The sequence below is a fragment of the Macrotis lagotis genome, chromosome 5 (assembly GCF_037893015.1).
Source record: "Macrotis lagotis isolate mMagLag1 chromosome 5, bilby.v1.9.chrom.fasta, whole genome shotgun sequence".
In the NCBI taxonomy this organism is placed as follows: domain Eukaryota; kingdom Metazoa; phylum Chordata; class Mammalia; order Peramelemorphia; family Peramelidae; genus Macrotis; species Macrotis lagotis.
Window position 1 is genome coordinate 24,556,111 of NC_133662.1, and position 22,069 is coordinate 24,578,179.

Here is a 22,069-nt window from a genome sequence, read left to right on the forward strand (position 1 = left end):
AAGTGCCAAATAAATGTCAGTTTTTGTTATTATTAATGTTATCCCCCATGTTTCTCCAGATGTGTGCTGAGACGATTTAGAATTAACTATAACATAAAATATGGTTAACATCCTTGATAAGACCAGAGATGGTGAAGTATAATCAAAAGAGAAAATAATAGGATGTTAGAGGAAGAAGAGACCTAATTCAAGCAAATTTCTTGTGGTGAAGAATTCTTCCATATCTGTACTTGTATCTCTGGTCCTTAGCAGAGGATCTGGCATCTAGTGAAAGCTTCATCAATGATTGTTGATTAGTTTATCTTATTGATAATGTAATCTTTTTAATGTTAGTAGGGAAGATGTAATCTTTTAAATGTTAGGGAAGAATAGGAAAAATGAGTAAAAAGTCCAATATTTTCCCCACTTATTCTCATTTTATAAAATTGGCTCATGTCTGCTACCCTTGTCTTAATGTTTTCCCTTCTTTTCTAGACAAAGGAAATGTATAACATGAGTAAAATTTCCATGATAAATTTCCACATTGTATATGAGATGGATGATGAGGAGACTTTTCTCACTTGAGTGGAAGGACTCCTGGTGTCCAGGAGTGACAAATTTAGTTGAATTGGTGGAATATAGCCAGTTAATAAAGGGATTTTTGAATGTGCCAAAAGTACTTTGTTCAGTCCTACTTTATTGACTGAAGCATTTGTTAATTTACTCTGTGAAATTGGAGTTTCCCCTCTAGATTGGTGGATGTGGGGAAATGCTAAGGTTTTAAGTTATCAGAGGATAAAATAATAATGATAAGTCACATTTATAACCAAGATTAAGTTTCACCAAGGACTTTCCTTAGAACATATGAATGGAAGAATTTTTCTATCTATTCATAATGTACTTTTGTAAACTGTGTTCCTGAAGTAACCAACAGGACAGAACCTGTTCAGGAGCCTTTATCAGGAATTTTTCAACATATAATTCTAGCATTTGTTTCATCCCAATGCCATAGAAGCCAGGGTTAATGTGGGGTAATGAAAAGAAGACTGAAATGGTGGTCAAAAGATATATTTTTAGGGGGGTTGGCTAGGTGGTACAGTGGATAGAGCACTGGCCCTGGAGTCAGGAGTACCTGAGTTCAAATCCAGCCTCAGATTCTTAATAATTACCTAGCTGTGTGGCCTTGGGCAAGCTGCTTAACCCCATTTGCCTTGCAAAAATCTAAAAAAAAAAAAAAAAAAAAAAAAAGATTTTCTAGCTCTTCTAGGAATTAGCTTTGTGATCTTGGGAAATCATTTTCTATTTCTGGGCCTCACCTGTAATATAAGGGGATAGGACCAAGATTATTCCTAAGATTCTCACATCTTTTGAAAATTTTGTTGTAGCTCTGTGAAAAGCAGTGAGGAGACACTAGTGTGTAGGAGAAAAGAGTCAAATTATTGTAGTAATTACGAAGCCAATACTGAAAGGCAACAAGTTCCTAGTTAAAAACCATGGTTAAAATCAATATATTGTCAAAATTAAAGGACACACCTTCTTTTCTATTAACTGTAGACCAGTTATTTGGGAGAGAAGATGCCAAACTTTGTAAAGGAATTTGGATTTTTGTTGATAATTGTCTATTGTATCCACCCAAAACGTATGTAGGAGTTGCAAGGGATCTGCACTTTTTCTTCACACAGAAAAGTCCTAGGTATCTCTCACTGTAGTTGATGTTGAAAGTGTCAATATTCTGATGAGGACAGGGACTAGAACTATGATTTCAACTGATAAAGAGAATTATTGAATAAGAAAATGCCCTCCAGTAAGTTAGTACCCTCTCTGCAATTTATAGAGTGGTGCCTAAATTACTAAGAGGTTAAATGACTTGCCCATAGTCACACAGCCAAAATGGGTCAGAGGCAGAATTTGAACCCAGGTCTTTCTGGCTTCAAAGCCTGGTTTTCTATTTATAACATGCTGCTCTTTCTAAGTGTTATGACGAGATTAATATAAAGTATTCAGTCTTCATTTGAGTTTAGTTCATTCAGTACCTCCTGCAGGTAAAGGATACAGCAATTTCTATAACTTATCAGGAAAATATTTTTTGTTTGTTTTTGGTTTTTGGTTTGGTTTTGGTTTTCCTTTTTTCTTCCACCTATCTCCTCAGTGTAAATATATATATATATATATATATATATATATATATATATATATATATATATATATATGTATGTATACACACATATACATATATATATACCTACACACATATGTTAATCCCATTGACTGGGATGGGGTGGGGAGGAGAATGGTGGGTCTTGGTGGTCAAGAAACAGTGACATAAGTGCTAAGCTGTTAACCCAGGTTCAAATGCCAAGAAGACCATTTGCTGCTACTCATTGGAAACTTCCAGTATTTTCATTCTAGAGCTCTCCTTTCCTTTTTCCACTCAACAAGTCTTTTTTTTTTTTTTTATTAAAAACCTCCTATGTTGCTACTCTGTTTCAGGTCACCATGGAAGAGACAAAAATGTGCAAAATAAAGTCATATCCTTAAGGAGTTTTTAATCTATAGTTGGATAGAGAGCATACCCATAATAAAAAATTGGTGAATGCAGAGTGGTTGTTTGGTACAGACAACAATTTGGGAAATAAGAGATTGTCCCTTGCTTTCCTTGAATTTTCTTTACTCTCAGTCTCCTACCTGTTTTACCTCCTACCTGCTGCTTCTGATGGATTAGAATAGAATGGAAAGACCTTTATTAAACTCTTATGTGCTAAGCACTGAGGAAGATGTAAATAGAAAAAAACAAGATGGTCTTTGTTCACCATCTAATGAAGGGCACAACATTAAAACAGCTATCTACAAACAATGAAAATTGGGGGATATTTTCAGAAGGAAAGTACTAATATTGAGGAGGACTTGGAGAAGCATCTATTTGCTGGGGCCTATTGTGATTTGGGAATAGGCTTCTGTGAAGCCAGCTACCTTTAGGGAATGCCAGATTCTCAACCTTGCTCTCATTTACTCATTGTCCTAAGCAACTCAAGTAGCTTGCGTAGGCCAGAGTTAGTATAGATTAGTGTAGAATATGACTTGAGAGAGTTTCAAGAGCTCTCAAATACCTTTGATGATTGGGGCATCTATTAGGCTCTGGAAAAGCTGGAGTTGGTGAATTTCATTTTGGTAAATAATAGCTTTATAAGGTAACAAAGTGATTTTTTTCAAAAGCACACACACACACACACACACACACACACACACACATACACATACATATATGCGCAAGAGAAGAATGGAACAAATAAAATCCCATTTTAACAAAACCCTATCAACTCTCCTTTGTAACTGACAACCATCCTTTGTATCCTGGCCAAATGTCCTTTGTAATATTGCCAACTAAGCCTTTGAAATGAGATGATGCCTCTGCAGTGGGACCCCCTGACAACCTGAACCACTCTCATTGTCCAGAAAGGCCTTGCTGGTTGTGTTCTGAGGAAAGCCTTTGAGGTAAAACAGTGACAGAAGAATCAATTTGTATGGGATGCCTTTTTTACTCTGAATGTGTCCCCAGGGGAATTACTTCATAGTGTTATTATGATGAGAGAAAACTTGAAAATATACTAGTGTAATCACTTCTCTGGGTGGAATGTAAGCATCTTGAGAGCAGAATCTGGAGCCTAGCTCAGCTGAATATTGAAGTGGCCTTATACATGTTTACTGAATGCTGATTTCTTCAGGTTGGAAGATATTGCTCTGAGTGAGGAATCTCTCAACCGATGCAAATAGGCAGCTCATCTTCAGTCTTAAAATGATTGCCTGGGGAACCAAGAAGTTTTGAAGTCAATCAGTCAATAAGCATTTATTGATTTCTTATTGTGCCCCATTGCAGCTTTAAGCATTGGAGTTACAAAATAAAGGCAAAGAGCAGTCCTGCTCTCAAGGAATGTACTTTTTAATGGGGGAGATAACAAACCAATACTGTGTATAGGTATATCCAAGAGATAGAGCAGAAAGGCAGTCAGTCTGAAAGGGGAAGGGCCAGCAGCAGCAGTAGTTGGGTCAGGCTACATCATCAGCAGGCCTTCCTGACTCCAGAGGCCAACTCCTTTGCATTACCCCAAAGGAACTCAAAGTGCTACAGAAATGTGAGTCGTTGTAGGGGTGGCCAGGTGGCCAGGTGGTGTACTGGATAAAGCACCGGCCACGGAGTCAGGAGTACCTGGATTCAAATCTAGTCTCAGACACTTAATAATTACCTAGCTGTGTGGCCTTGGGCAAGCCACTTAACCCCATTTGCCTTGCAAAAACCTAAAAAAAAAGTGAGTTGTTATTCTTTATTGCTATGAAGTAAGACTTGGTGACTAAGCAGCACACTTAAAATCAAATGAGTTAAAAGTGTGCCTTTCTGGTGAGGTTCTTGCCATACTCCTCAAGCTTACCTGAGCTGTGGTTTGGGAAGCCATAAAGGGGAGATTGGGAGCAAGGCACTCATCAGGACCCCCAGGGTCATCTCCTTAGGTATTTTTATTAAATAAATGGAAAATAGTCTCACTTCACTTTTGCTGAAGTGATGGTAAAAATGAATTTCTAGCACCTCGTAGCTTTTAAAAAAAAAGCCAAAACCCAACAACAAAACAATAGCTTAAAGGGTTAGAGAATAATAACGAGTGAATGAGTCAGGATATAGTGGCCAAATAGCCCAAAAAAGGGGCTAAAGCCTGGGAGTTCAGATGAAAAAAAACAATGATTGGAAGTACAGAGACAGACGTATTCAATAAAGGAAAATGTAATTAAAGTATCTGCTTCTGCGGTAATTATCATAAATAAACGGAAGGCTCAGAAAGCCTTTGCATTTTTTTTAAAAGCACACTGTGCACCTCAAGGGTTGGATTTTTCCCCTGCAACAGATTATTTTAAATGATCTCAGGTTGCACTTTGGAAAGTTGTTAAAACTTCCTCACACAGAAGACATATGCAAAAGTTTAGGAAACATTTCTTTGGTAACGTACCAATAAGTTAAAATGACTAAGCAAATTCCAGCAAATTGCATTGTTTGTAAGTTATAAAATTATCCCATAATCCTTTTAAAGTCCACATCAAGTTGCTGTGCCCAGAAGGAGTTAATCCTCGGGACATTACAGTCTGTAATAACTGGAAGTGATTGGCCAAAGTGCTGTAAACCTGGCGGAAATTTGTTGCATTGTTTTCCATAAACCACAACCAGAGCTCATTAATTGAAAAATGAATGTCAACTGGCATTAGCTGGCATCCATAAACCAAAAGGCACAGTGACCCTGGCATGTGATGGGCTGTAAAAATATCAGCAAAATGGTAACAGGTAAAAGAAGGGGGGTGGAAGGGAAGGGGGAAAATGTGAATTCAAAACCATCTTAGAACTTACTGGCAAAGTCCCAAGTATGGAACTTTAATGAGGCTTCTGCATCAAAATAAATGAAACCACATGGAATTTTAATTATTACTACAGTATTTTAAATACAAACACACAAGAGGAGTATTCTTTGCTCTAAACAGTATTTTGTGTGAACTCTGTGGCCCAGTGGGGAAGACCTTGACATTATGAATGTGACTTAATTTCTGTTTTAAATTGCTAATGCTGTTCAGGTTTCTCTTATGAGATCTAAGCATTGAACTTGATGTATGCAGAAGGAGTTTATCTAAAACTCTAGACTTAGCCAGCTACAAGTTCAGTTCACCTACATACTTTGAGATGAAAATGTTTTGGCTTACCAGCAGCTGTGGTTTACATTCATTGCCTGTATTGTGCAACCTTGTACATAAAAGCGTAGGGGGTAGGAGATGAGATGGGGGGGGGGCATGAACAGAATCTTCTCCAACTCCCCTACAATCCCATCTCTGCCTCTAGGAGTCAGTTGAATATCTTCAGCAAGTCATCCCAGGAACATTCACTACTTTTCCTCCAGCTTTTAACCTTCCTTTTTCATGATGCTATGTGTCAAAGGAAGGGGCACATGTAGGGCCAACCAAGTGAGGGAATCTGGATCAGCTCAGGGGAATTTAGCTGAGCCAGAACTGGTTTGTCATCCTGAAGATATTTGCTTCTGGTTGCAGAGGCTGCCCACCATTTTTTATCCTTGGCCTGTGGACCTGTAGTTTTGCTTAGAGTGAGGGTGGGAAAGTATGGGCACTTCTCTTACTGTAGTGAATTCTGTCCTCTTTTCTTTGCTCTTTAGAGTTCTGATGCTTTTGACTTTTGCCTGTGGGCCTCTACTACCAACCAATAGGGAGAGGCAGACTACTGAGTTAATTAATTGATTAATTAATATGTTAGTCTACTTGATTTGCTGAATGTGAGAGAAGGGCAAATTAGTAGACTCTTTCTAATGATTATGCTTCACAAGTTCAGATTCAGGTTAGAGAGCCTTGTATTGCCATTTTGTGATATAACCCAATCCTCTTCTTTAAACAAATTTAGTCTATTCAATAATTGTTTATCAAGCAACTACTATATGAAAGGCATTTAACTAGGCATTTGGTATACAAAAATCAAACAATTTCTACCTTCATTGGGTTTTGGTATTTCTGTTTAGTTGTATTCCAACTCTTAGTGAACCCAGTTGACATTTTATTGGCAAAGATACTGGAGTAGTTTCCCATTTTCTTCTTCAGTTCATTTTTACAGATGAGAAACTGAGGCAAATAAAAGTTAAGTGATTTGCTCAGAGTCATATAACTAGTCTGAGGCCTGATGAGTCTTTCTGACTTCAGATCTGGCACTTTATCCATTACTCTACCAAGTTGTCTATATATGACCTCCAAGGCAATACTCCATAAGTGTTTATTCCCCAAAATAAAAAAAATTTTCAGGGCAGATAGAAGGAGAGTAAAATTAAAAAAACAAAACAAAACAAAAAAACAAGTTAGTGAAAGATAAATTCTTACTTGTCAATGCCTTTAAAAATTAATAAAAACTTTTCTAGGACCCCTAAAAACTACAGAACAGGCAGGTATGAAGCTAAATAAGGAGTTGGAAGCAATCGATCCTTTAGTAAAAGCACTTGTAATTTGAGGGCTTATTTCAGTACTTTTAAGTTTGGAGGGCTGGAGTTAACTGTACAAGTAAGAACAAGCATGCATTTTAAAAGATTATCACTAAGGAGTTTTAGTGTCATTTTTAGCCAATTCAGAAGGTTAATTTTTTTTAATAAAATGGCCTAAAACTCTGATTTTCTCTGTAAGGTGCTAGTGCTGCCTATTGAGTGGTAGCTTTAGAAGTCAAAGGACATTAAATTTTAGAGAGAAAAATTCTGCCTCTAGTTATGGGTATAAACCTTATCCAAATCTTCAGTTAACACGAAGTGAAGCCATTTCTGTAGAATGGGATTTGACTTGTTTCTTAGATGAGGCCTAAGTTGGGAACTTTTCTTCTCCATCTGCCACCTATTATAGCACAAAAGCATTGTTACAGCTAGCACCATTCAGGTCCACTCTCACAGACAAGAGGCCTGAAATTCAGTGAGATCAAAGGCATTTGGCTCTTCACCCTCCTAATTAGTATCTTCAATTTGTTATGGGAATTTCTTGGTAGAAGTTCTGGGAATGTTTCCTTGTATAATCACATTGGACATATATTCTCTAATATCAGAGAATATGAAAGTTAGAAGGAGCCATAATGGTAATTAAATTCAGCCCTCTCATTTGCAGGTAAGGAAACTGAGGCCTGAAAGAAGTTATTTGCCTGAAATCCCCCTACAAAAATGATATCATAATAATAGCTAACATTTCTACAATGTTTTAAAACGTTCAAAGCACTTTACACACATCATTTGATCTTCACGAATGCTCATTTTAGAAATGAGGAAACTGAGTCTCAGGGAGGTTAAATGAATTGCCCATGGTAACCTGTTAGTGAGTATCTGAGGTGATATTTCAACCCAGATTTTTTTTGACTCTTAACAGTGCACTATAACCATGATAAGTAACAGAGTCTATGAGTTTATTGAGATTGAATAAAACTTTATTTAGCATTATATTTACTTTAAAATGGAAAGAATAACTTCAAAAAAACTACCAAAGAGTTGAATCAGGATGACGTGCTCATGTTGGGAAATTTCATTTCAGCATGGTTCAGTTTGGAGGCCCTGCTGCCTGTTAGTCCTTAATTAGCAAAAATGACAAATGTTGGACTTATTCATTCATTTCTAAACTATCCTGAGGGAAATGATGTGCTTTTTGTTAGCAATATCTAACTGTTTTTGGAGTTCAATGAAACTCTGAAATGCAACCAGAAAGAATGGGGTTGAAGAAAACCCAGAACACAGGGTTGAAGTTTGCCCTTCTGATGAGGCTTAGGGATTTTTTTTTTCTTGTTCTTGTTCTTGTTCTAAAAGTGCTTTGGGCTTCTTTGGGAGATGAAAAAAGCTTACTGATAAATGCTGTGAGACTGAAAAGTGACCTATCCTTTTGAAGATGTATTTATGAATCATGGTTTCTTTTGGGGAAACTAGTTTTATAGTTTTTTCTTAAAAAATTTTGAAGAATTATTTTAATTGATATTTACAGATTTTCCCCCCATCTTTTGTTATAATTTTTAGGTGCTTCAGAACTGGGCCCCTTTTCAGACCCCAGGCAGTTCACAAGTATTTCATCCCTCACTGAGAGCCGCTTCTCCAACCCACGAATGCACTATCCAGCCACCTTTACTTACACACCGCCCGTCACCTCAGGCATGTCCCTCGGTATGTCAGCAACCACTCACTACCACACCTACTTGCCACCACCCTACCCTGGCTCTTCCCAAAACCAAAGTGGACCCTTCCAGACCAGCAGCACTCCATATCTCTACTATGGCACTTCATCAGGATCATACCAGTTTCCCATGGTACCCGGGGGAGACCGCTCTCCTTCCAGAATGCTTCCGCCATGCACCACCACCTCGAATGGCAGCACGCTCTTAAATCCCAACTTGCCCAACCAGAATGATGGTGTTGACGCTGATGGAAGCCACAGCAGTTCGCCAACTGTTTTGAATTCTAGTGGCAGAATGGATGAGTCTGTTTGGAGGCCATACTGAAATTTCTCCAGCAGTGGCCCAAGTACCCGCAAGCCCCCTTAACCCCCAACCCCCCAAAAAACCAAACCAAAATACCAAAACCAAACCATATCCACACATATGTGTGTATATGCATGCACACAAATGTGTACATACATGGATGCACACAGTCACACACGCACATGTGTGTGGTACATGTATGTATCCATCACATATATCGTGCCCATACAAATGCATGCACGTATATGGATGTATCTTTATGAACATGTGTGTATATGTATGTGTGTGTATGTGTGTACCCATAGACGTGTGTTTGCGCTATCTCAAAGTGCCTATTTTTTAAAAGAGTTTTCACTAAGTCTTGTTGTTTATAATTGTTACAAGGATACACAATCCTAGGAGGAAAAAGGCCAAGCAGCATCCTCCATAGTTGAGTTTCAGATTATGTGAATGAATCCTAGCACATTCTTTACTTTTGAAACTGCTACCCTTGTTTTCTTTCTATTTAAAAATGTACTTTTACTTACCAACAAACAAACAAAAAAGTGGTGTTTTTTTTTTGTTTTGTTTTTGTTTTTGGTTACTGTTGCTTGGACTGTCATGAATCATCCATTCTTGTGCCAATTCAGAGAGGTGGACTCCAGGTATTAGGAGGAAGAAAGGGCAATTCAGCTCCCTCTGTGTGCTTCAAATTTCACAAACCCTCCATGTGTGGCTGAGGCCATATGAGGTATTGAACCAATGGATCCAGCCAGTGCATTTTCCAATCCAGCTTCCAAAGTTGGTGTAGATGCACATAAAGGAAATAGATGGAATGGGAGCTTTCATTCAACTCTAGGTTATTCCTAGTAAGATTTTCAAACTTCTCTTTAACTTGCTGCAGATAGACAATTGAAATTTTTTTATTCATATTTTTTCCTACATCAAAAAAATTATTCTTCATGGTACCAGTTGGAATAGGTAATCTTGGGGGAGGGCGGGGTTTGGCCTTTTTCCAGTTAACCAAAAAGAATCCCCCCCATGCCTAAAGTCAAATCCTTTCCATTTTTTTATGCAAAAAAAAATGAAAATGGCAATACCTTCTTATAGCCATAAGGGTATAGATAGTGTTTATGTTTGGCTGTGTGTTGTTATTTGTTTTCTTTTTCTTTTTTTTTAAATTATGAATATGTGTAAAATCTGAGGTTTCTTGCTGATGTGGATGGTCATATAACTTTAAAGAAATATTTATAATTATTTAATGACATTTGGACCCTTTAAACATTTCTTAGTGTTTTGCTATGTTGACTTCGGTCTCTAAAAGTGCTTTTATTAAATAACAAAATTTCTTCAGTGGGCTATAGCCATACCTGAAACATTGCTAAGCAATTTCAGTTTGTCCAGGCATAATGTGATTTTTAAAAATGCTTTCATCTCCAAGTATTTTGGATGTAGCATATTTTTTGTGATGTATGAAGGAAGTGTTGTGTTTAATTCAATTAGATCTTTGGTTACCTTCAACACAGTTTGCCTTTTAAGCAATAAAGATTAGGGAGTGAAAAAACAACCTTTTAGCTTTATCATTTATGTCGCTCTTCATCAGCATGAAATGCAGGAGTGATGTGGTTTCTTAACTTCTTTCAACTGGAAATGATTCTTGTCACATTAAAGAGACAAGCACAAGTAAATCATTGAACTGCAGGGAAAAAAATGTTCTGTGGTTTCAGAGTTCAGCATTAACTCCAATCTCCAAGCTTCATACTGAAGATGCAAGTCACCTTAAAACCACAAACGTGGATAAAAACCTCTATCTATCAGGATACCCAGCAGTCCAGGCAAGCAAAACGGCACCTGGCTTTCTTAATCAATCAGCTATACCAATCCTGAAATCAGGGAAGACCAAGTCTACTCTGCCCAGTGCCCTCCTGGCAGCCAGCCACACCATTTACATTGAAAGGAGTCGATCTGGGCCATCTTTTGTCCTAAGAGGGAAGATTGGCTTGAATAGAGGGCAAGTCTCAGCAGGTTGTTGGTCTGAGAGGGAACACAGCATGTTAGGACCTGCTGTCTTTGAAATTGTAGTTCTTCATATAAAGAGTAAATTAAGGTGTTTAGGGGCTCCACTGGAGAGGAATTTGGGCTGTACCTGCCCTTTGGGATGCACTTTTACCACCCCTACAGACAAAAACCTATCAGTCCTTAAAATAATATGAGGTCATGTCATATAATGACATCAATTCTAATCTTAGCCAAAACTGCATGATAAGTTTAATATCATTACCACAGAGACATCTAAATTTAAATTCTGAATTCCATCCCTCCTTCCCAACAAAATATGTCAAAAAAAATTTCCCTTTCCCCCCAATATTGCCCCCAGTCTCCAGAAACATTCTTGTCCTTCCACTTTGGGTGGAAACTCATCTTCTGAGTTTCTGGCTGAGTGGCAGTCTGTACATGATGGTTCTACCATTCACCCTGGCTCCTAAAGAAAATTGAGGGAAAAAAAATCTTTGCCTTCTAAAGGTTGTATACCAAGTATGCTTAGATGTATAAGCTACTTTTCTATTTCTTAAGTTTTCCTTTAAAGATGGAAGCTGTAATTGATACTATTTATTGTTGGTTTGTGGCAGCTTGAAGCATGCCACTGCCCATTATTTGTAAGTGTAAAGTATGTGTGTTGGTTTCAGCAGCACTTAAAAAAGCCAGTGTCTGGTTACACATTTCATTGTTAATTAATCGAGAGGAAAATGTTACTGCCAGTGCCAGCTGTAGCCTATTTAATTAAAAAAAAGGTACTATATTTGTACGTTATTTTTTATGCAGAAAAGGGCTTTTTAAAGATTACTGTACACATATTAAGTGATTTTTTTAGGGATACTTTTATGTTAAAATGTTGTTATAAGTGGCTGCAGGCAGCAACCCAGAAACACTTTAAAAAGTTTTTTTTTTTTTTCCTTTGGTAAATTTCAAGCACTTCATTTCTTTTTTCTTTCTGTTTTTAGTTCTGGGGGGCAATTCCCACTTCTTTGGCCAGATTATACTTTTTTTAAGCCTCTTTTCCTTGCTTTGGTTACTGTGTGGTTTTGACAGGACCATGAGTTTGCATTGGGAGGATGTACTTCATTTTCAGTTTTAAGGAAGGGAGGGGGAAAGTCTTCTTATCTGTTTAATCCTATGGAATCAAGTACTATTTAATTAGAGCAGACCAGAAGGAGATGTGTTTTCCTCTGGGTTAAAAACAGCACGGTCCTGTAGGCAGCAGAAATGTTGGCAGAGTTTATAGAGTGACCAACAAAGCTTAACCTACATCAATCTCCGGATCCCCCGTTGTCTCACAAATCTTACCCATGTCACAGATCCAAAACAGGTGCCACAATTCTTGTAAATTGATAGACTGTCATCTAACTCGTCCCTGTAGACTTTCAACAGAACAACTATTGTTTGCTCTTTAGTTATCTGCATCATGCCAGCACCCTTTAAAACATGCAGAGAAACATAAGTCATTAGAGACCCAGCAAAAGTGAGGAGAGGTGATGTCTCCTCTGGTTCACAAGTGTTCATTCCTATCTCAATTGTTAAGGCCCATTCCAGGATCGAGTTTACTCAACTGACCACAAAACATTCTCAAAAGCAATAATTACAGCGACAACATTCAAGAAAAACTATCAATAAAAAGACCAGTCTTCTGAACCTTGAATTTGTTATTTTTAAAATATAATTCATTTCGTTTTAACATTTTCTTTGTGAGAATTTTTAGATGTTTGTTTACTTCATGTTTACAAATAACTGTTTGCTTGTTAGTACAGTATGTTTAATTATATCAGCCAAAACCATACTTTACAGTAATTGTTTTTTAGGTATTATGGATAAAATTCCATGTTTTTTGGATATGCTTTACCATTCTTGGTTGTTGATGGAACAAAAATATTTGTAGCATTATGTGTAAATATATGCTTTTTTATTTTTATTTTTTCCCCAATTGCTGTCGCGCTTTCCGTGCACATATTGTACAAATTTTGCTTTGTGCCACAGATCACGATTGTGGATGAGTTTACTTTTAACTTCAAAGGGACTATTTGTATTGTATGTTGCAACTGTAAATTGAATTGTTTGGCATTTTTCTCATGATTGTAATATTAATTTGATGTTTGGATTTAATTTTCAATAAAATGGCTTTTTTGGTTTTGTTTTGTTACATGTGTGTTTTTAGAATTCTCTCTCTACTCTTTCTTCTAATTCATTTTCAAGTATTTATCCCTACCTCTGTCTACACCTGGTTGAATATTTTCACATGGCCTTACAGCATATCAGGGCCCAAAGGAGAATACAAATCCTGAATAACCAGTGAGAGAAGGAATTTGGGAAGGAGCTCTCTTCCTGTCTGGCCCTGTGCCTGGAGACAGATGGGAGAAAAAACTACCCATGAGTTTCATTTCCCTTTTATCTACTAGGAGAGACTGCTATGATATAAGTGGGATGAGCACTGGATTTGAGGGTCAGAAGACTTGGGTTCCATTTCTGGCTATTTATTACTACTTGTATGACCCTTGGGCCTCTCTTTCCTCATCTGTTAAAAAAAAAAAGAAAAAAGGTAGTATTAGATGATTTAGATTAGATGGATCCCTCTAGTTCTAACTCCCATGATCTTTGACTTCTAACCTTGGATAAGGCTACTTAGGGATTTTTGTTGTTGATGATGTTCAGTCATTTTCCACTCATCATGATCCTTTTGGGGGCTTTCTTGGCAGAGATACTTGAGTGCTTTGCAATTTCCTTCTCCAGCTCTTTGTGCAGATGAAGAAACTGAGGCAAGCAGGGTTAAGTGACTTGCCCAGGATCACACAGCTAGTTAGTGTCTGTGACTGGATTTGAACTCAAGAAGATGTCTTCAAGTCCAGCACCCTGTCCACTCTATCATCTAGCTAATTTTGAAGTAGTTCTATGTATAGGAGGCATCCTTAGTCCTTATCAAGGTTCTGATGCCAGCAAGTCAGCAGCTCAGAACATGTCAAATGGGTCTGGAGAAGAATTGGAAGCTTGGTGATTGTTTCTGTCCCCCTCTCCTATATCTTTTTTAAAATAAATAAAAATGAAAAATGAAGATCAATCCAAATTAAAGAAATGAAACAGATTTAGGTTAGCAAACTCTCATTTCAGAAAGCTTCTACTGGTGATTATACCTCCTTGATTTGGAGCCCCAGAATAAGGGCTCTTAACCCCCCACGAAAAATATGGATAGATTTCAGAGGATCCATGAACTCATATCAGAGAATAATTACATTTTTATTTCACTAAGTTCTGACATTTAGCATTTCCTTCAACTTATTTAAAAATCTTATTCTGAGAAGGAGTCCCCAGGATTCACCAGACTGCCACAGGAATCCACGACACACAAAAGGTAGTCCTATCATAACCATCCCCTCTGGAGTAAAGAGTCAACAAGGCCCATCTGTATTGAGCCCACTAATCTCCTGTTTTTCAGAAACTTTCTTTATGCCACGTGGTATTTTGTTCTTTTTGGCTTACCACACTCCTATAAAGAAGGCCACAGGAAATTGTGGTGCAGAGAAACTATAGAATTTGCTCCAGTTCACACATATCAGGCTAAAAGTAAGATGTCCCCTTTTAGGGGATTGTCCTCTTTCTTAAGATTTTGACCTAGTGTTCTCTAGAGTGCTAATGAGAATGCAAATTTCTAAGGAACATTTTAGGACACCTCCACTGAGAGCTGAGTTTGTTGCTAGTTTCTAGCTCTAAGGAGATAAGTTTTTTTAAAAAGACCCAAAAGTACCCAATACAAACCCCAATACTCTGCTTTATTTCTGGTCAGAATTGCTTCAGCCAGTTCCATTTTTAAAGGGATGATCTAATTTGGGGTTAGATTTTGCTCATGTTTTGAACTTTTCCTCTGATATAGTATATGTTCCCTTTCTATTTTACAAATCCTGACCATCCACATGTATACCCATAGTGAATCCTGATTTTGTCACTAACTCTCCAAATGACTTTTGATGGGCAAGTTAAGTGAATTCTTTATGAACTTGGTCAAGTTGACAGATTTGTTTGGACCTTAGTTTCCCCATCCATAAAAGATAACTTAGGAGAGATAGTATGGCACATGGTGGTAGTTTCAAATTCAAAAAAGAACAGATCTCTGCAGCTATATAGATTGACTTAGAAAACTACAAACTAACATTATTTATTGTGCTTTTATTTATTTTGTTAAATATTTCAATTACATTTTAATCTGGTTTCAATGGCTTAAGTTTTGTGGTTCTGCTAGTTTGACACTCTCTGGCTAGTGGCCTTAGAGTCTGGGAGATCTGGATTCAAATCTGTACCCCTTTCCCACCTCTCAGTTAACTAGCTGTGTGATCCTAGACAAGCCACTTAATCTCCCTCAAACTGCTGATCTGTAAGAAGAGGGAGCTGAACTGAGGTTGCTTCTAAGGTTTCCTTTTAGCTCTAAATATTCTATGATCCTAATAGATAAATTCCAAGTCTCTCTGGCTCTGAAGGACTGGAATCAGGACCTTAATTACAACTATAATGAGAGTATGGAAATAGAGTTATAATCCTGCCATTTCTGGCATTGAAGTAGAAAATTGGAAGTACAACCATAAAAAATCATCTGAATTTCATAAAAAAGATGAGAATTTTTCAAATAGTGGCAATAGTAGTAATAGCAACTTATTTTTGTATAGAACTTCCAGGTTTGCTGAGAACTTTATACATATTATCTTGTCTCCTTTGCTGCTCCAAGTGACAGCTGTATTATCTATCTTTCCAAGAATTTTCATAAATTCAGTGAATCTTCAAGTCTAATTTACCTTGAGGTCTATAGCCTGACAGGAGAGAGATCACTGACCTCTCTCTCTCTCTCTCTCTCTCTGGCTCACTAAATGGTCAGCAAATGAAGAACAAAGCTAGGTGGCCTGGTTTAAACTCCTGTTTGGGAACACAGACTTTGCCTCTATCCAACATGACAAAGTTGTCCTTCTCACTAAAAATAATAGATCAGAGGAGAAAGAAATACAATCACTGTTGCTGACCCCACTATCCCTTCCCCCAATCTTCCCTCCCAAATATTTAATCATCAGATATTTCTGTGTGAGTGGGTGTTTCCTGTTCACTCAATCCCAGCCGAGACTTAGGCTAATAAACACCTCAGCTTTCTGTCTCAGAGTTTATTTGGCCTGGGAAATGGGTATTACCATGTAAACAGGAAGCCCCCTGAAGTTATTATCTACAGATGCTGTTGAAGAGTCACATGTTTGTATTTATGGGAGCTGAAAACAGTCTGGAAAGGCGGAGGAATGGGGGAAGCCCTCAGTCACAGACATAGATAATGTATGCTGGTCTCACGGATCTTTGTGATTTCTTTCTCTTCTCCTTTAGCTTCTTAGAAGTGAATCCTGAAAGGCCAGGGATCCATTGCCAAAAGCCAGGTGGGAAAAATAGATTCTGGGTTGTAGAATTCACATAAACACCAACTTTATCAACACCTCCCACCCCTTTCTTCATTATGTGGGTGACTTCGGGATTTGAGTTTTATCTCATTTTGTCCAATGACTGCTGACCAATGCCTCCATTGTTTGCCTGACACTAGCAATGATTTTTAAACAGTTAGGGGATGTAATAAAAATGAATATCTTACTATAAGGCAGGCCACCAACTCCTTCACAGAGAGATAGTGGAGTCTAGAAGCCTATGTCAGACTTGTCTTGGTTAGCTAAGCCTCACATAATAACATCTAGTTCCCAGGGTTTCCAGGACTAAATGAGGAAATAATTGTAAAATACTTATCCCAGTATCTGGACATGGGAAGCATGATATACATGTTAGCTATCAATAATAATTTATAATAATGTAATAAATACAGTGGAGCTATAGGGTATAAAGGTATTTCTTCAGGATCTACTATAGATAATTTTCTTCATTGCCTAGGTATACTACATATTTAGTCCTCAAATCACTCCCAGACTTCTGCCACTCCCTCCTGGGACTCCCTCCAGCTTCATAAATGTTAAATTGAACTGAATTGACTAGCTGATCAGGAATTCCTGAAAATTTCTTGGAAGATGGAAGAAACAGAGGCTTTGAAACTGAGGTGAAACAAAGTAGCTCAGTCAATCGGAAATGTCATTAATCATATTTAAAGTAAAACTAAGGTTGTCTGTGGTCACATCCTACTGGCTGCTCCCCTTTTTCCTGATCTTTCCAGGTGGCCCCATTCCTTTTAATATAACTCTTCTCGTCTCTCTGTCTCTGTCTCTTTGTCTCTGTCTCTATCTTCCTGATCCTCACTCTGGTCTCTCCGGCGTCTCTAACACTCTGTATGTCTGTCTGTGTTTCTGTGTCTCTGCCTGTCTGTCTGTCTGTCTTTCTTTCTCTATCTTGCTTCTCTCTCTGTCTTGTTTGTCTCTCTGTCTTACTTTTTCTCTGTCTCTATACTCCTGTCTCTCTAGTGTCTCTATTTTTCTGTCTGTCTCTTTCTGTGTTCCTCTCTCTCTCTGGTTCTTTCTCTTTCCATCTGCTGTCTGCCTCTCTCTCTCTCTCTCTCTCTCTCTCTCTCTCTCTCTCTGCTCTTTGTCTCTCTCCCCTCTCCTCTCTGGTCTGTCTCCATTTCTTTCTGTCTGTGTTTTTGTCTCTGTGTCTCTCTGCTTCTGTTGGCTTCTCTTTCTTTCTGTCTCTGGCTTTGGTTTAGTTGATCTTCTGATTCCACAGGCCAGTCCTTTTTTTTTCTGCCTAGATGCCACCATCTTTCCAGGGTGATTTTGCCCTATCCTCTGCTCTTAATCTTTATTCTGGAATGGCTTCCTCTAACCTCTCTAGATCAACCTTCCTCTTACTCATTTTACATCTTACCTTCACCAGGTCCTGGGTAGCTAACAGCTCTATAGAACTGATGATTAGACAGAGGCACTGGGAGCATCTCTGTTTTTAAGAAAGGAGATATGATGTATAACATGTTGATTGTGAAATCTTGGTGCCTATGCAAACCTTTGTTTGTATGGGGCTGGGACAAATGCAGAAAAGGTACTCATTCTCTGGTGCCTAAACTCATCTACTTTGATCTTTGTAATTTCTGAACACATCAGGTATAGAAAGACAGACACTGAAGCTTCAGCCCTCTACCCCCAAATGGGCACATCTAAAATTCAATTAATAAATATGTAGCCAGACACTGTGACAAGCACTGGAAATTGAAAAAGAAAGAAAGGAAAAAGACAATCCCTGTCCTTAGGAAGTTTATAATCTAATGTGGGAAATCAATATATAAAAAGAAACTGAAGAATGATGGGGGGGGAGGTTTCTGAGTAGGGACATGATGGCAGCCAGGTAAGAAATGAAGAGATGACTGGCCTAGGTACCCTCTTTAAATAAACAAATTCTCTGCAGTCAGAAGGAGGGGTTTCTGAAATGTGAATTTTAGTGTTGAAGTGATCTTGCAGGATGAGGAGGTTCTTGGGCATGGAGTGTCTCTGTCTCTGTGTTTCTCTGTCTCTCTGGTTCTCTATCTTTCCATTTGTTGTTTGTCTGTCTGTCTGTCTCTCTTGCTCTCTCTTTCTTTGTCTCTCTCCCCTCTCCTCTCTGGTCTCTGTACAGGAGTACAGAGAAAGAGAGTAAGACAGACAAATGAGAGAGAGGGAGAGAGAGAGAGAGAGACAGACAGACAGACAGAGAGAGAGAGACAGACAGAGAGAGAGAGAGAGAACAAGAGAGACAGAGAAAGAGACAGACAGACACACAGACAGAGGCAGAGACACAGAAACACAGGAGTGTTTCATAGGAGTGTCCAGAGAGATGTAGCCAGATGGGAAATAAAGAGGTGGCAGCCTGGACCCTTTCCTTAAAAAGGAATGTAAAAGGATTCATAAATTTAGAGTTGAAGACATCAGAGTTCATCCTAAATAATATACTTTATTTTAGCAAGGAGGAACCTGAGGCCTCACAGAAAGGTGGTAACTTGCACAAAGTCATAAAGATAGTATCCTAGCAGAGCCTAGCACCAAGCCCAGATCCTCTGACTCAAAATTCAATGTTCTTTCCATTGGATCAGTTCCATCTTCCCCCACCCCTAAGGAAGGGGTAGGGGCAAACTTGATGGAGCCCAAAGACGCTTATCCACAGGTGTGCACACAGGTGTGTCTCCTGACACAGCATTTATTTGCCATTGTATCCATCCATGGTGAAAATTACAGAATGTGAAACAGGTGGTTAAAAAAATCTGCCATGCCATCAACTTGATTTACAGGGATATAGAATGCTTGCTGAGATGTCACTGAGCTCTCTGAAATTTGAACTCAATGCAAGGAAAGTGATCTCCAGGAAAGGACTTATTTCTGAAAAGTCAGGGGCCCTGGAGGGTCCGGGAATGCATGCAATCCTGCCATTCAGACATGTTCAGCCAATTGGAAAACAAGCAATGGAATTTCTAGATTCTAATTTAGTTGGCCTTTCTCAGCTCCCTCAGTACTTGGGCTGCCTATGCTTCCAAATAGGTGTGAATGGTTATAGTTGTGACAATTCCATCTGTGCTGACATCATTTCATTTCTGAAATCACAAAACTTTCTTGTGACTTAGTGTAACCATGATCTTTCATTTCTGGACATTTATACACAATTTATTCCTCATATTCCTCTGATAGAATAAAAACTCCTTGAAAGTAGGTACTATTTCATTTATGTTCCAAGGCCTACCACAATGACACACAAAAATGGGAGTTTAAAAATTCTTGTTGATTGATTGCAGTGCTCTCCTCCATTCCCTATTTCTGTGTTATTCCATAACCGTTAGAAAGTTTAGGAATTATTTTTTGAGCTCCTATTTCTGATAAAGAAGCAAGGATAAACTAAGATCTTCAAGATGCCTTGACTTAAGCTTTGGGGAAATTCTACTTGAACTACCACAAAAGGTCAGATTATGATGAATCTGGGAAGGGGATTCTGTTAACTTAGAACACTTTTGAGAAATGTATTGGGTAGAATTAAGAAACAAAATACCCAAGATTGGTGGATTGTCATAAATTAATAACATAAGATGAAAAAAAGCCAACAGTTGTCATTTTGGGATTTATTCCTATGATGTCATGAATGAAATCTTAGAGAGTTGCCTGGCAATACTGAGAGGTTAAATTATTTTTCAGAGATCACACTGACAGCATCAGTCAGAAGTGGTTCTTGAACTCAGGCCTTGCTAATTCTAAAAGAAGTCCTCAACCAATCAATCATTTAACATTTATTAAGTGAATATTATATACTGGCACTATAGTAAGCTCTAGGAATACAAAAGGAGACCAAAGACAGTCCCTGTCCTCAAGGAGTTTATAATCTGTCCTCTCTCCACCAAGCCATGCTGGCTCTCATAAACATTATTGTTGGAATATTTTTAGTCTTTGTATTTTCACACTGTACTGCTATCCCTCTCAATAGGATATATATATTTTAGAGTTGGAAGGAAGCCTTAGAAGTGATTCAGTTCAGTTTCATGGGAGCAAAATTGCTTCCTGCAGTCAAATGATTTGCCCAAAGTTGCATGGCTAGCTAGTGGTAGAGCTTGGATTAAAACTCAGGCCTCCAGAAATCCAGGATTCTTTCTACTTTAGTATTATAAATGCATTTCCTTTAGGGCCCAGAATGGAGAATAAGCATTTTTAAGTGTTTATCATGTACCAAACATTTGGCTAAATTATTTCATTTTGTCATCCCAACAATCCTGGGAGAGAGGTATTAAAATGAACTGTTTTAAAGGTAACTGAGGCAGAGGTTAAGTAACTTGCCCAAGGTCACACAGCTAGTAAGTATCTGAGACCAGATTTAAATTCAGATCTTCCTGACTTTAAAACCCATGCTCTATTTTGCCTCTTAAGCTATCTTTACCATTTTATATTTCATCCACTATTGTCAGAACAACTAGCTTTCCTGCCCATTTTTACTTTCTACTTCTAGCTGTTTCCCTCTATTATTCTTTCAATGACTGGAAATACTTTTGTTTGGCTTTAGGGGTCATAGCATTGCTCCAAATACAACTTATAAATTCTGGGTTTCTTTCTCCTTCTATTTATTTCCAAAAATATTTTCATCATTGATAACCTAATTTGCAATGACTTTATTATATCCTTTAATGGAATATTTTTAAATCTTCTCTTCTTCTTGTGAATTTCCCCCCTTGTCTTAAAAAGTGAGCCCTTGTCCAAAATTTTATATTGCTGATCTGGCACAGTAATAATATAGGGATGATACACTTATCATAAAACACAGGGAATAAAGAAAACTCACATTTGACTTTGAAAGTTATATGAGTGACCAAGTTTAATTCCCTTCTGTACTGTAAAGAAGAAGAAAGGTTATTTGGGGGAAAACAGATCCTAGATAGTTAACAAAATGGTACTGTTCCCTCTCTGTCTCCCCCACACCATTCCCCAACACCAGTCTTGGGTTAAAATTGGAAGATCTTCTTAGGGTTTGTCATATTATTTTATTTCTCTGGGCTTCTGTACCAGTGCTTAAAGAAAAAAGAAAAGAAAATTGGAACTTAAACACTGGTACAGTCCCCACTCTTGTTTGCTTTTTCATTTCCGTTGCTGTAAAAAAAAAATTTCCTCTGGAAGCTCAACTTTATCACATTGCAGGAGCAGATTGACTACTCCGATGAGGCCCCCTCTATCTTTCTTAGGGAAACTCTCTCTCTCTCTCTCTCTCTCTCTCTCTCTCTCTCTCTCTCTCTCTCCTTCTTCTGCTTACCCCTTCTCCCCACATCTCAACCTTTTTCTCTTTTTCTGTCCCAATTCTGAAAAAAAAAGACTACATCATATGTGATGGGAACATCAGTAAATATTGGAAAGAAAACTGTGGATGAGGGTAAAAAAAGAGGAGGTGGAGATGGAGAGAAAGAGAGACATTCAGAGAGGTGACCTAGACAGGAGAGACCAAGATAGAGAGGATGAGAATGAGAATGAATATTGAATTGAAAAGATCTCTGGAATCCTGAATGCTAATGATCTTTGTCCTTTTATTGCCAGTGATGGTATTCTCCCAACAAAGCAGGATGTTCGTGTTTTTAATAATAGCTAGACCAGATGCTAAATTCTA

At 38.0% G+C, this 22,069-nt stretch overlaps 1 protein-coding gene across 3 annotated transcripts in view; it reads left to right on the plus strand.

Moving 5' to 3' along the window:
• The window catches only part of RUNX2 (RUNX family transcription factor 2), a 459,712-nt gene that overhangs the window by 248,804 nt on the left and 188,839 nt on the right, over positions 1-22,069 (plus strand). For 2 of the 3 annotated variants that reach the window (XM_074237075.1, XM_074237074.1), the window contains one exon: positions 8,538-17,824. The exons of the other annotated variant lie outside the window; for it this stretch is intronic. In XM_074237075.1, coding sequence (XP_074093176.1) covers positions 8,538-9,016 — 479 coding nt within the window. In that variant the 3' untranslated portion in view covers positions 9,017-17,824. Of the gene's footprint in view, positions 1-8,537; positions 17,825-22,069 lie in introns of those variants that run through there. 3 annotated transcript variants of the gene reach the window in all.